This window comes from Dama dama, chromosome 11, assembly GCF_033118175.1.
Source record: "Dama dama isolate Ldn47 chromosome 11, ASM3311817v1, whole genome shotgun sequence".
NCBI classification, from domain to species: domain Eukaryota; kingdom Metazoa; phylum Chordata; class Mammalia; order Artiodactyla; family Cervidae; genus Dama; species Dama dama.
In genome coordinates, this window is record NC_083691.1 from 95,929,096 (window position 1) to 95,944,401 (window position 15,306).

Here is a 15,306-nt window from a genome sequence, read left to right on the forward strand (position 1 = left end):
ATTCATCTCTGGTTATCACTGAAACCATGGTTCCCTGGTGCATGTCTCTTCTGAAATTCTTCACTCATGTTCCTTCATCTGTTCAGTTCTGACACCTTCCTTAGAACCCTGAATCACTCTGCAGATTATAGTTATTAATGCCTTGATCTTGCTTGACGCAATTTCTTTGACATTTTGCTTTTATTATTCTATTATGCAGAAATTGTAACATAATGAATCCTGCCCATCTTTACTCTGGTGGTTCTTTTATTGCCATAAAGAGAATTCATCCTATTTTCTTCTATTCTACAAATAATTAAATGCCCAGGGAACAGCAGGCTTGATTTTAGGTACAGGGAATATATAGTCGTGCTCAAAATAACATCTCTGCCCTCAAGAAGCTCCCATGCTGGTGGGGAAAACAGACAGGAAAAAAACAAGCAAATACATAATGGAAGGTCTGGTGGGGTAAGAGCTAAAATGACACAAAGCGTAGTGGGTGGGGGTCAGAGAGGGATGGAAAGCGAGGGTCTCTTATAAGGGCCTGTGGGAAGATCACATTTGAACCAAGACTTGAATAGGTGAAGAAGTGAGTCACGCCAATTTTCCTGCAACTCAATTTTTAAATTTAACTCATTAACTTAGCAGGAATTTATTTTTGGTATATTATATAAAAGAGGCTGTGATTTTTTTTTTCCACAATGCGTATGCAATCATCTCAGCACTCTTCCTTTCTTTTTATTTTCAGAAGTTTAATTATGAAAACTGAATCCATTTCTCCATTCACTAGTATGTTATGTATTTTTCAGACCATCTATTTGACACTACCATTTTCTGGATCATCCTTTTAAAAAGCATTTACCAATTTTTGAGGATTCTACCTCTTTAGTATTTCTAAATCATCCTTTCCAGTTTCGAGATAAAATTCCACTTTTCCAAAGGAAAACCATGCCTTCACTATTTTTGTATCTAGAACATCTGCCACAGAGCATAGCCAACATAGAACTTTTAACGCATTTTTATGAAATGAATAAATGAGTTTCAAAACTCATTTCGATGTTTCCAACTCTTATTCAAAGGGCACTTCATACCCACCCACATGCACACTGGTTCCCGTGATCTGGTTTCACAATAAACATTATGTGGACATTTCAGTCTCTCACTACAATCCACTATAAACACAGTAGCTTTGGTAAACAACCGAGGACAAGAAGAGCATCCTTCACAAAGCTGAGCCGCTTCCGTTGGAAAGGACTTGGCTTGATGTGAACTATTTTATTTCCTTTATTTTACTCGGATAGGATTGCGAGTCTGGATGGCCAGTCTTTAACTCCATCAAACCATAGTCTTTTCCAGTTCTGCATTTATACCGTCTGTGCATCCATATGCCCCCCAGAACCAAGACGACGAGGAACAGGGGGGCAAGCATGATCTCCCAGGAGAACGTGGCAGCTGTAGGAAGAACAGAGACACATGAGAGGTGAACAAGCTCCTGTGGCCAAATAGGACACTGCCATGCACTCTACAGGGAAGGAAACGGCCTTCGTTTCTTCTAACATGTATGCACTGATTTTCAGAAAGTATGTCCCCTACGCCCGGATCAAGGGTACCTGAGAATGATATTGGTGGCATTATAAAAACAAGGAGGGTAAAACAGGAATCTACTGACAGTCCAGTGGTTCACTAGAAAAGCCCCGGAAGCTGGGAGAGACTGAAGGCAAGAGGAGAAGGGGATGGCAGACGATGAGATGGTTGGATGGCATCACCGATTCAATGGACATGAATTTGTGCAAACTCTGGGAGATGACAGAGGACAGGGAAGCCTGGTGTGCTTCAGTCCTTGAGGTCACAAAGAGTCAGACATGACTTAGTGACTGAACAACCAGTGGTTAAGACTCCAAGCTTCCAGTGTAGGGGGCACAGGTTTGATCCCTGGTTGGGGAAGATCCCATGTGCTCCACAATGGGTAAAGAAATAAATAACAACAACAACAGTCAAGTAGGACAAATATCCATCGGAGAGAAGCAGTGTAGATTTTGGCGATGGGGCGGGGCATGTGTCAAGGTCTAATTTTGTTCCACCTGCTGGACTGTATGCAATAAGGTGTCTATCAAGGTCTTTGCTGGCCAACTGTGATGTGTCCTTTTCCAGGGAGTCTTGGTGTCAGGAGGAGTCAGTAAAGTAACAAAGGAAAAGAAAAATTTGGAATAAAGGAGCTTTAGGCGTCAAAATTATTGCCGGGATCCAGTTATTTTTAAGTTCTGCTCCTTTGCAGCTCTGTGTGATGAAAATATAGGAAACAAGTGTTGGTTAAAAGTTACCAAGTGGTGCAGGAGAGGGGTAAGTTGGGAGGTTGGAACTGGCATATATACATGATATAAAATAGATAACTAACAAGGACATACCGTATAGCACAGGGAACTCTACTCAATACTCTGTAATAACCCATATGGGAATCCAAAAAAGAATGGATGCCTGTGTATAACTGAACCACTTAGCTCTGCACCTGAAACCAACACAACGTCGTAAACCAACTATACTCCAGAATATAATAACAATTAAAGTTTAGAAAGCCAACAAGTATATTTTCACACTTTAAAATGGTGACTGTTACGGTATGTGAATAATAGCTCAATAAAATAAATATAAAAGCATAAAAAAAGAGTAAAGATGGAATTAGAGAGGGTGTAGTTCAGATGCAGAGAACAAACGAACGGATACCGAGAGGTAACAGTAGGGGTGGGGGATGAACTGGGAAGTTGGGACTGACATATATACACTAGTGATACTGTGTGTAAGATAGATGATTGATGAGAATCTACTGTATGGCACAGGAAACTCAGTGTTCCGTGGTTACCTAAACGGGAAGAAAATCCAAAGAAGAGGAGATAAACGCAAACATAGAGCTGATTCACTTTGCTGTAAAGTAAAGCAGCTACGCTCCAATAAAAATTGATGAAAAGGTTAACAAGTGTATTACTTGTTATAGTCACAAAAGAGGCTCTGATTATTGATCACACATGGATGAGGAGGCCAGAATTCTACATTTCTAAGCTACTATTTATTCTACTCTGTGCAGATTTGGGGGGAAAAACACAATCTCAGGCAACTTCTCCAGATGATTCTTGCATCTTAAAATTCCACAAACCGAGTGAAGTTTTCATTTTTCGAGCAACTATTGGGAGGCACCTCTGAGCCCTGGTGAAAGCTTTCAGCTGTGAGCTCTATGATCAGTCACAGCCAACCCAGTGAAGGACATGCAAGGTCAGGGCTCACGTCCTAGAAATGTGAGCAGGTTCCCAGCCTCAGGACCAGACACGCCGTGGCTTCCTCTGGGTTACTGCTCTGCAGCCTGGCAGTGGATCCTCCATTTCTAAGTCTGCACCACCACCAGCTCCTTCACGGAGAAATGATCTGAGACGTCAGGCCTTGCTTCTGTGCTCTGACAACGGTTCTCAAAATACATCATGAACAGAGCTTGCTAAGTGTCCGTCTTTGGCCTCCCCCCAACCCCAGAGAATTTCACTGGGTAGGTCTGGGGGTGACCCAGGAATCTGCATTGTCAACCAGTGGCTCAAGTGCGGGATGGTGGTGTGTACAGATCACAGTTTCAGAGAAGTTGTATTGTGTGGTCATTCCTGCCCTGAGACTTATCCAGATCCTCAACTTTCCACTAAAGGCTTGCCTGATGTTTCAAGTTAAGGAATTTAGCACTTTTCTATGTATGGGAAGATGCAAGAGTCTGGGCTAACTAAAATCGATCCTCTCCTATACATCTCAGCTTTCTGGGGCCAGTATCTCATGGTTTTTCACAGCCTCCCCCCACCCACCCCCAGCTCCTCCGTGGTCACTGTAGGAAGTGGGTGCATCCTGGTGGGGGCCTGGACCATAGGTATTGTTCTTCCTGGGTGCCCTCCAGAAATAACTCTCAACTTAAAAACAAACAAACGTCTGCAGCTGCCTCCTCTGCAAATACCCAAACGTGGGCAGCTGTGTTTACTGATTGTGCTGAGGCCCAGAAGTCAGGGTAAGGTCCCCAGTGGGAGTCACTTTGTCCCTTCCCTTCTTGTCCTTCGAGCAGTTGACAGACTACATCACTTACACCTCCCTTGCCTGCTCAGCACTCAAACACTGAGAAGAAATCGATCTGTCAAAATGATTTTTTTTATTTTGAAAGTTGCTCAGTCGTGTCCGACTCTTTGCAACCCCACGGACTATAGAGTCCATGGAATTCTCCAGGCCAGAATACTGGAGTGGGTAGCCTTTCCCTTCTCCAGGGGATCTTCCCAACCCAGGGATCAAACCCAGGTCTCCCAAACTCCGGGAGGATTCTTTACCAGCTGAGCCACCTCAAAAGGATAAATCAGGTTTTTCTTTTCTCCTTGTTTCAGTGTTCTTCCCTGAGTAGTGAGCTGATCCAGCTACAGTCTTGCACTTTATTTCCTGATGTTGCTATTATTTAGTTGCTCAGTTGTATCCGATTCCTTGTGACCCCAGGGACTATAGCCGGACAGGCTCCTCTGTGCATGGGATTTTCCAGGCAAGAATACTCGAGTGGGTTGCTATTCCCTTCTCCAGGGGATCTGCCCAACCCAAGGATCAAACCCGTTTCTCCTGCATCACAGGCAGCATCTTTACCACTGAGCAACCAGAGAAGCCCTATCTCCTGGTGACTGATGGCTTGAACCCTAAAGCCACCTGAGCTCTGGGTACCTCCCAATTCCCAGCCCTGGGAGGATGAAGTTTCTCAGCCTCAGGATGAAAAACCTCCCACCCGCCTCGAGGGCTCAGGGAAGCACACTGGCCCTGCTGATCCGGCAGAACCACAGGAGACACGGGGTTTGGTTTGGTTTGGTTTTAAAATCCATCTTAGAACCATTTTGTCTTTTTCCCAAAAAAATCAGCTTCCTCTTTAAATCTTCCTTTGAGTATAATCTCCCAAAGCCAGCCTCCAGCCTACAAAAACATTCACAAAAACGAAGAGATGTGTTTTCTGAGCTCCACTAACAGAAAACTCACAGACTCACTAAGTAACCACCTGCTGAATCAGGACCTTTGTTTCCCATCCACAGAGCACCCAACACTTGTCTTTCCCTTTCACAACCCACCCCCCAACAAAATCCATACCTTCTTTGACCGTGGTACGAAGCGTCTGGAAACTCATTGTATTACGGACAACACATTTAAAATCCGTGTGCAAATCCTCTCTTCTGACGGGATCAAAAATCAGTGGCACCTCAATGTAGTTCTCATTGTTTTCTGAGTATGCCCTGAGTAACAAAAGAGTGAGCTCAACACCCACTGTCAAACGCCCGCTTGTCTTTTCAGTAGACACCTACACACTCTCAGAGCTCCGCCGTACTCAAACTGATGGCTCGGTTTACCAAGTGAGAGCCACTTGCCATTACAGTTGTTATTTATTTGGGAGAATTTCTAAGCCTATTCCTGAAGGTGAGAATAACTCTTAAGATGCTGGTCACTGTGATAGGATGCTTGTGACAATGAGAACTTACAGAAGCCAGCTTCTTTGGATAAATAGGTGGGGGCAGTGGCAGGGGGGCACTTTTTAAGGCTCTTGATGAACAGTGAACCATTGGTGGGAACAGAAATGTCTAGTCTGGGGAAATTGGACTCTGTGACCAACAAATCATTTGCATATTGAAGGGAGGGAGGGAGTTTCCAGGAATCCCATCCTGCTCAGTGTCTGCTCTCATCAGCATTCACTGCCAGCTCTCACTCTGGAAGTTCAAGTTCAGAACCAAGGGCGGCAGACGCGGGGGAGGGCTCGAGTCAACATCACTGCCATTTGTAATGTTCCAGGAATCCAAAGATGCTTCACATTACTTAATAGTACAAATAAAAATATCGTGGCTGTGGATCCACTGTCACTATTTTTTTTTTCATCTATGGGGGAAAAAATAGGCTCCTTTAAGTAAACGGATAGTATGAGCAAGCTGACATGTGGCATGTGAGTTCTGCCCAAACTTCTTGCAATGAGGATCCACAAGCAAAGGGCTGTGCTAACCACACCTAATTTCTATCCACTAAACTGCATCCAGAAAGTTCTTGTTTGATAGATCTTTCCAAAAAGACAAGAATTTGGCAAGCAAAAATTCAGGCAAATTCAGAGTACTGACACCACAATTTTAAAAATCCTTTATAATTTGGAACATGGAAGGGTCTGCCTTCCTCACACAAAAATGGTTCCCATCTACAAGGCCTCACTGTTCTGCGTTCAGAGTGAGAAAACATTTTAAAGAGATAAAGGCTTTTGAGAACAGAATTCTTGCTTTCTTTCATAGCATCCTTCCTTAGAGACTGTGGTAGCCCACGGCTTCCTGAGAAATAGGCGGGGCTCAGATCCTGCGCTATATCTCAAGGTCTCTTTAAGGGCTGTGAAAATGTTGGACTCTCAGGTTGCAAAGTCAGAAATGGACACATCTTAGCTCAAAGTATTTGTTTGAAAACTTTAACACTCCAGAGAAAAAGGTTTAATTAAACAACTAGAAGAGGAAGCACCAACCAAGTATTAGGCTGCTATTCAACTCATAGCATTACAAGCCTTGATTTTCAAGAGCAGTTGATGATTCTTAGCAAAACTCAATGTCGAAGATGCTAAAAATCCAACGGATTAGAATAAAAAGATATACATAGGTTTATACTGTGTACGTGTGTGTGTGCGTCATATAGGATGGGTTGGCTAGGACACTGTCTGTACAAGAAGTGAGCCTGTGGAGGGTCACAACAGCTCTGCCCGGGGGACAAGGAAGATCCCCCCCATCACTTACTGGCGCTCCCCCTCGGTCACACGGCCCCCGTGGTAGGCGTCCTCTATGAGGGTGTTGTTGGCCGTCCACCACAGCAGAGTGGTTGTGTGTATGCCGGCTCCCAGAAACACCTTACACGGGATTGTCAGTCTTGACCCTGTAACAGCAAGACATAGCGCGTCAGACGTCAGAACCCAGCTGGCGGACGGGGGTCAGGTCAGGGGATCTGAGCAGTGGGCCTTTCCACTTCTTCTCAGACACCCTCACCACACTATTGTTTTTTCTTAGAAGGAATCTTAGTTCCCTTAAGCTTTCACCTCGAGCGTCAGTATTTACTAAGCATCTCCAACTCCTTCCTCATGGCAGATGGAAAGCCAAAGGCAAATAGCTTCCCAAGGCCACTGGGCTCCTACAGAGCATTCTGAAGTCCCAGGCCACCTTCCTCCACAATTCATTCTCGCTGCCTCCAAAAATCCGGGTGTGTGTGTGGATTCTCTTTGCCCACTGCTGGCCTCGGCTCTCCTGTTTGCCCAGGGAGCTCTCCACCCAGGTCGTGTTCATTTAGGATTAACCCTTTCAAAAGTCACTGTGTTTTACATTCATGGTCCAAAAGGATACATGCACCTCAGTGCTCATTACAGCACTATTTACAATAGCCAGGACACAGGAGCAACCGAAATGTCCACAGAGGAATGGATAAAGAAGATGTGGTACATATGTACAATGGAACCTTGTGTATGTGTGTGTATATGTGTGTTAGTCGCTCAGTCATGTCTGACTCTTTGCAACCCTGTGGACTGTAGTGCGCCAGGCTCCCCTGTTCATGGGACTCTCTAGGCAAGAATACTAGAGTGGGTTTCCATTCCCTTCTCCAGGGTAATCTTCCTGACCCAGGGATTGAATCTGCATTGCAGGCAGATTCTTTGCCATCCGAGCCACCAGGGAAGCCCAAAGAAGATGCGGCACATATATGCAATGGAATATTACTAAGCCGTGTAAAAGAACAAAATAATGCCATTTGCAGCAACGTGGAGAGACCTAGAAATTGTCATGCTGAGTGAAGTAAGTCAGGCAGAGAAGGAGAAATATTATATGACATCCCTTTTATGTGGGCTTCCCTTGTAGTTCAGTCGATAAAGAATCTCCCTGCAGTGCAGGAGACCCGGGTTCGATCCCTGGGTTGGGAAGATCCCCTGGAGGAGGAGATGGCAACCCACTCCAGTATCCTTGCCTGAAACATCTCATAGACAGAGGAGCCTGGTGGGCTACAGTCCACGGGGTCACAAAGAGTTGGGCACGACTGAGCGACTTAACACTTACATATGTGGAATCTAAAAAGAAATGATGCAAATGAACTTACAGAACACAAATAGGCTCATAGACTTGGAGATTGAACTTATAGTTGCCTGCAGGGAAGAATGGGGGGAAGGGATAGTTAAGGAGTTTGGGATGGACATGTTCACACTGCGATATTTAAAATGGATCCAACAAGGACCCACTGTACAGCACAGGGAACTCTGCTCAACGTCACGTGGCGGCCTGGATGGGAGGGGAGTTTGGGGGAGAGTGGATACGTGTATGTGTGGCTGAGTCCCTTGGCTGTCCACCTGAAACCATCACAACACTGTTAACTGACTATACCCCGACACAAAATAAAAACTTCTTTCAAAAGAAAAAGCCACTGTGTTTTACATGAAGGGTGAAGGATACCTTCTACACTTGTGTGATGTGATAGTCCTGAGTCCCTTGCCTCAATCACTGTAAGTTTTTTTTTAGTCACCAAAGTGGGCAACAAAAGAAGAAATCCTTCGCATGCGTGTCTTCCTCAGGCGTGACGGGCCTCTCTGGGGCCTGGCCTTTAACCCCCTTGGCCCCACTTCAGGCTCAGAAAGCCTCCTCTTGTTCTTCCTGCACACCCCTCTGACCTTAAAAGATTTCTCAGGCAGCAGCAGCCCATTCATCTGGCCACAAGTGACTCTGCCAGGCACATCCATGCATGCAAAGCAACAGGGTGGGAGGTGCAGTTTTGTGGGCTGGGGAACATGGAGGAGCCAGGGTCAGCACTGACCTGGGTCCCCACCTCCCCAGGCTTCCAGAAGGGTCTTCTGAGAGCCGAGATAGCCTCGGGAGCTGCAACTCAGGTGTCAGGCCACAACCCCAGCATCTGCAAGAGCCCCCTAGGCTCCATGGTCACCAATTAGAGTTTAAAATATAAGGGTTAGTTGCTCAGTCGTGTCCAACTCTGCAACCCCACAGACTGTAGCCCACCAGGCTCTTCCATCCAGGGGCTTCTCTAGGCAAGAACACTGGAGAACACCATTTGAGCCACCAAGGAAGCCTCAAGAACACTGGAGTGGGTATTCCCTTCTCCAGGGCATCTTCCAAACCCAGGGATCAAACCCAGGTCTCCTGCATTGCAGGCAGATTGTTTACCATCTGAGCCACCTGGAAAGCCCTTAAAATACAAGCCTAAGACCAAACAGAAGGGATAGGTAGGTAGACAGATAGACGGATGGATGGATGGATACATAAATGATTGACGGATTGATAGACATGTGACTGATAGATGGATTGATAGACATGTGACTGATAGATGGATAGACAGACAGAACTCTGCAGCCAGGGTTTAATAAATGAGCGTAAGACCTAAAAAACGATTATATAAAAACAAACACACACAAAAGGTGCAGGCCTCACAGACACACAGGCCTGGGTCTGAACCCCAGCCAGACTCAGCTGTGACTTTTTGACAGACACTGAGCCAATGACCCCCACCACCCTCAACCCAGGCATCTTCTGGAAAATGGGAGAAATAAGACCATTCTACAGGGTTGATGTTGGCATTGAAAGACATCTTATTAAACTTAACAGTGTTTGATAAGAAAGTGTGTGCTGGCTAGAACAGTGAAAGGGTGAAAAACGAAAACCTCTGACAAGCATTACCTCCCTTGACCCACTGACCTGATATTAAGTGACAAGGAACTGTCTCCCGGGAGCTGGCAGGGCAGTCTGAGCCTTGGGCGTAATGCTAGCATTAGCCACATGTTGGTGAAGTAAATTATTAATATTTTAAATACACCTCAGGTGCTGCCTGGGACATCATGCCATCCATTCTTCCTTTCATGTAGTTAACAATGGTCACTGGAATGTTTTGATTTTTTGCATTGAGTTTTTTTGTAGGTAGAGTTTTCAAGAAGTAAAATATGCATGCTTCCCAACAATGCCATTTCTAAGAACATTTGATTAATTCTTGATGGGGTAACAACATTGTTATTTCTTGCAGGGAGGGTCTCCACCAGAGACCTGCAGGGGTCCCGGGGCCCCAGGTTTGGGATTGCAGCCACCCCCATGGGTCACACGGTCCTTACCCAGCGAGGCTGAGATGGTCTGGTGGGGAGAGATGATCACAGGAATGGTCTCCTCATCTCTTTCTGAGAAAGACAGGAGGAAAGGAGATTCAATGAGGAAGCGCTTCATTGCGAGCTGAGGGTCAGGATCTATTGTTTAGCTAATTAGCTAAATTCTCTTTTACAGCAGAGCCAGACATTGTGAGACTCAGCTTTTATCTGGCAAAGGAAACTGGCTAGCCACGAAATTGAGGCTCTTTGGCCAATGCTTTTCCCAGAAGAGAGATTACTGGAAGAAGCCGCAGTTATACACACATTCCTCTCGCAGATGTTCTATGCTGTGCGATAACAATTAACCATTCCACTCCTCGGCTTCCTGAATGAACCCTTAACAGGAATGTTCTCCATGTCCACGGGATGGGTGTTATGCCAAAGGCTCCTCACCCTAAAGTAAGCCCCCTCCACACCTGCCATAGGATCCTGGAGTCACTTCTGAAAAACAAAGAAGGCACAGGACATCCAGAACCACCTGTTTGTGATGCTAACCCCATGTGTGTGAAGCTAAGTCACTTCAGTTATGTCAGACTCTGCGCAACTCTATGGACTGTAGCGTGCCAGGCTCCTCTGTCCATGGAATTTTCCAGGCAAGAATCTTGGAGTGGGTTGCCATGTCCTCCTCCAGGGGCTCTTCCCGACCCTGGGGTCAAACCTGCGACTCCTGCATTGGCAGGCGGGTGCCACTGGGAATGGCCGCCTGGGAAGCCTGCTAACCCCACACTGAGAGAGAAACAGGGAAACCCAGCTTGGCCACCTCGGCTTGTAATTGAGGAAACTGACTCTCTGTGGAGGAATCAGAGCCCAGCTCCCCAAGAAGCAGTTCTTCCAGCAGCTTGAAGAAACTAGGCATCTGAACTGGGGCAGAAAGGACAGCGAAGGGTGGATGAAGGGCTGCCCATGTCCACCACGGCTCCTTCCTCATGTCTTCCACTAAAAAGCATCTGAAACCCTAATGGGATAAGCTTTAGGCAGCATCCCAGGTGAGCCCAAAGAGCAGCCGGCTTCTCCACTGTGATTGTGATCATGACCAGGAGCCTGCACCTCCCTCCAAGGTCACAGGGCGGCTTCAGGGAGGCAGAGAAGGGGAAAAGATGCCCCAAGGACGAGAGACATCCATGGGTTGAAACTCCAGGGCATGTCAGGATCACCTGGGAGCTTATTAAACATGGGCTGCAAATTGTTTCTTATTCAGTAAGTCTGGGAGGAGGTCTGAGAGTCTGCGTGTCTGATGAGTACCCAAGTGATGCTGCAGCTGGCGGAGGACCACCCTTGAAAACAGCTGAGACACAGTGTGGTCGGGACACAGGATAATAGGTAGGTTGGCGCCCTCTTGTGTTCCTGCGCAGTATCACAGGAACAGGATAATGGTGAAGGGGGGCGGGATTCTAGGGGATCCCCTCTGCGGGGGAGCAAGGGGCTGATGTGATTGAATCCTCACCAGACACAGAGATTTCCATTCACGGAAGATTCGATTTTCCCTGTAATAAGACCGAATCTCTGTATTCTCTGGGAGAAGAAAGTCTTTTCCCTTCGTAGACTAATTATATACCTGGACATAGTTTCAAAGCTCTCTGAAATGTCTGTGTGTGTGTGTGTGTGTGTGTGTGTGTGTGTGTGTGTGTGTGTGTGCACGCTCACTTGCTCAGTCATGCCCAACTCTTTGCAACCCCATGGACTGTAGTCCGCCAGGCTCCTCTGTCAATGGGATTCTGCAGGCAAGAATACTGTAATAAGTTGCCAGTCCCTCCTCCAAGGGATCTTCCTGACCCAGGGATCTAACCCTCATCACGTGCATCTCCTGCACTGGCAGGCGGATTCTTTACCACTAGTGCCACCTGGGAAGCCTTTAAAAGACCCCGGTTGTGTAGTTATTCAGTGCATAAAGTTAAGAGAAGCACCATACTGTCCAGAGCAGGGGCCAGGCCTTCACCACTTGTGTGCCTCGCGCACCAAGCTTGATGCGCAGCACATAGGAGGCGTGGAAGAAACACGAACAAGCTTGACATGCTAATTGGTACTGTTCACACATTATTTTCAGGTAGAACTCATTTAAACCCATGAGAGCCCTTGCTGTTTCAAATTCTGGTTTCAAGAGCCACGAGACACGCTTGTGTGTTAGTCACTCAGTTTTCTCGGTCGTGCCCGACTCTTTGCGACACCCTGGGCTGTAGCCCACCAGGCTCCTCTGTCCATGGAGTTCTCCAGGCAAGAATACTGGAGTGGCTTGCCATTTCCAAATCCAGGGGATTTCCACAACCCGGGGATTGAACCTGGGTCTCCTGGACTGCAGGAAGATTGTTTACCATCTGAATCTTCAGGCTAGACATGCTTGGGGAAGATCAAAAAAGAGATTTTTCACCAGCTATGCCAATGTGTAGACTTCTCATTGAGAACTCCAAAAAATCCTAGCATCCTAGAATTAGGAGAAGGAAATGGCAACCCACTCCAGTACTCTTGCTTGGGAAATCCCATGGACAGAGGAGCCTGGTGGGCCACAATCCATGGCATCACAAAGAGTCGGACACGACCCACCAACTGAGCACGCATGCACATCCTAGAATTAGACGCAAAGTTATGGCAACTGTGTTCTGATGACTGGCCCTCTATGGGCAAGTCTTCCAGACGGACCTTGCAGAGGGACCTTCCACGTGAACTACTGTTTGGCTCCCTCTAGTGGTGTATATCTTAACTTCAGACTTAGAACCCTGTCAACTACCCAGGGATTCGCTGTTCATAAAATCACCCAGCTTTCTATCCTTCCAAGTGTCACACACGTCTTACAAGCCTGGTGCTGAGAGATTTGCCATATCTGTTTTCCTCTCATACCAAAGACACTCAAAGAATTCTACGTGAAATTAAACCAATATTGTAAAGCAATTTTCCCTCAATTAAAATTAAGAAAAAATTCAATCAAGAGATAACAATCTGGGGAAAAAAAGAGTTCTATGTGAGCCCTAATTTTTCCCTTGCATGCTTGTTGCTGAACCAGGGTACAGAGGTTTCTTGATGGCAAGTACTCACTCTTGACTTGGAGTTTGATATTCCTGGTGATGTTGTATTGCCTGCCTTTGTGGGCAAACGTCATGGCACAGGTATAGTAGCCTGCGTCCTCCATGGACACATTGTTTACGAGTAAGCGAGTTCCCCTCACGCTGAGAAACTTCTTGTTGTCTTGATCCAAAGGGACAGAATCCTTAAGGGAAAACGTTTTTCAAAGTTACACTGTATCCTTGTACATGTATGGCTGAATCCCTTCATTGTCTACCTGAAGCTATCACAGCATTGTTCATCGGCTATATCCCAATACAAAATTAAAAGTTTTTTAAAAAGTTAAACTACAGGGAGGGGGGATCGGGATGGGGAATACGTGTAAATCTATGGCTGATTCATATCAATGTATGACAAAACCCACTGAAATGTTGTGAAGTAATTAGCCTCCAACTAATAAAAAAAAAATTTAAAAATTTTAAAAAAAAAAGTTAAACTATATTCTAATTGATATCTCAAAAGCCATGAACAGCATCAGTATTATGCATCACTATTGAATTTGCAACCCAAGAATTACCTTGGTATTTACTTTGCAAATGTTGTCCTTTGGGACATTCTTTTAACTGTATTTTTAGGAGAGGGAGTTTGTTAGCATGTAAAATAAAATGACTAGATTGAAAAGAATGAAATAATGCCATTTGCAGCAACATGGATGGGGCTAGAGATTGTCACACTGAGTGAAGTAATTCAGACAGAGGAGAAATACCATATGACATTGGTTATATGGGGATTCTAAAAAGAAATGATACAAATGAACTTATTTCAAAAAAGATATAGACTCACAGACCTAGAAAACAAACTTATAGTTGCTGGGGGGAAGGATAGTTAGGGAGTTTGGGATGGACATGTGCACACAGATAAATTTTAAATGGATAACCAACAAGGACCTACTATATAACACAAGGAACTCTGCTCAATGTCATCTGACAACCTGGATGGGAGGGGAGTTTGGGGGAGAATGGATACATGTTATGTATGGCTGAGTCCCTTCGCTTCACCTGAAACTATCACAACATTGTGAATTGGCTATACCCCAATACAAAATAAAAAGTTTGTAATAAATGGCCGGGTCTGTTTAACTACAAGGTTTAAAGCACGTTTGCTTTGGCAAAACGGGAAAAAAAGAAACTATCTTCTTTGACAAAGTAGGCCATTAAAATATAAATATATTTATGGCCTAACTGCTGCCTATAGGCCCTGGGAAACATCCAGAAAGGAGTGCTATGATATAGTCATGGTGAATGCCCACAAGAGTTGATGTTGCAGTAGTCATGTTAAGAATCATTTCAAGTTAAAGAGTCAGGAGAGATGGAGAAAATTTTGTAAGAGAAAACCGAGTTTGAGACATGAACCCGCACTTCTCCTATGGACAAAGGTACTGCAGGGCAGAGCAGAGGAAACACCTCATGAGCACAAAATGTTCTCAGGAACATCTCTTTCAAAACCAGGGCAACTGCAATCATCGAATATAACCCTGAGTCATTTCACAGACTTATCTGAATGAGAACATGGGCATAACTGGAAGAGTTTGTCAGCCACTTGACTCATTAAGTCTAATTGAACAATATACTTAATTAAAAACAGAGATTTCATCATTCCCAACACATGTGATCAAATGTGAACGAACCCTAACAGGGCTGAGATGGTAAAGGACCTGCCTGCAACGTGGGAGACCTGGGTTTGATCCCTGGGTCAGGAAGATCCCCTGGAGGAGGAACTGGCAGCCCATTCCAGTATTCTTGTCTGGAGAATCCCATGGACAGAGGAGCCTGGTGGGCTACAGTCCACGGGGTCCCAAAGAGTTGGACACGACTGAGCGACTCCCACACACACAGAGTGTGGGTTCCTGATTAGTGTACTTCAAATGTGAACAGTCTCTAGTGTGTCGATTAAGTTTAAAAAGTTAAAACAGGGCAGAGCCACATGGTTCTTCCAGGGTCTGCAAGTCTCCAGGGTTGCCTGTGTGGCAGGGATGTGCACGTTCCGGCCTCCACGGTCAGAGGTCTGACTTCATCCTCTGCCAGCTGAGTGACCTTGGGCACGGCACTCACATCTGTGTGTCTCCCTTTCCTAATCCATAAAATGGAGATATTAACAGCCCCTACTGC

General features: G+C 45.6%; 1 protein-coding gene across 2 annotated transcripts in view; it reads right to left on the reverse strand.

Moving 5' to 3' along the window:
* Positions 1 to 228: 228 nt before the first annotated feature.
* Positions 229 to 15,306, reverse strand: part of IL1R2 (interleukin 1 receptor type 2) — a 39,926-nt gene continuing 24,848 nt past the window's right edge. For both annotated transcript variants that reach the window (XM_061155872.1, XM_061155873.1), the window contains exons 5-9: positions 13,172 to 13,343; positions 10,115 to 10,177; positions 6,768 to 6,903; positions 5,107 to 5,249; positions 229 to 1,431 (exon numbers count right to left, since the gene is read on the reverse strand). In XM_061155872.1, the coding sequence (XP_061011855.1) occupies positions 1,250 to 1,431; positions 5,107 to 5,249; positions 6,768 to 6,903; positions 10,115 to 10,177; positions 13,172 to 13,343 (696 nt within the window). In that variant the 3' untranslated portion in view covers positions 229 to 1,249. The remainder of the gene's footprint in view (positions 1,432 to 5,106; positions 5,250 to 6,767; positions 6,904 to 10,114; positions 10,178 to 13,171; positions 13,344 to 15,306) is intronic.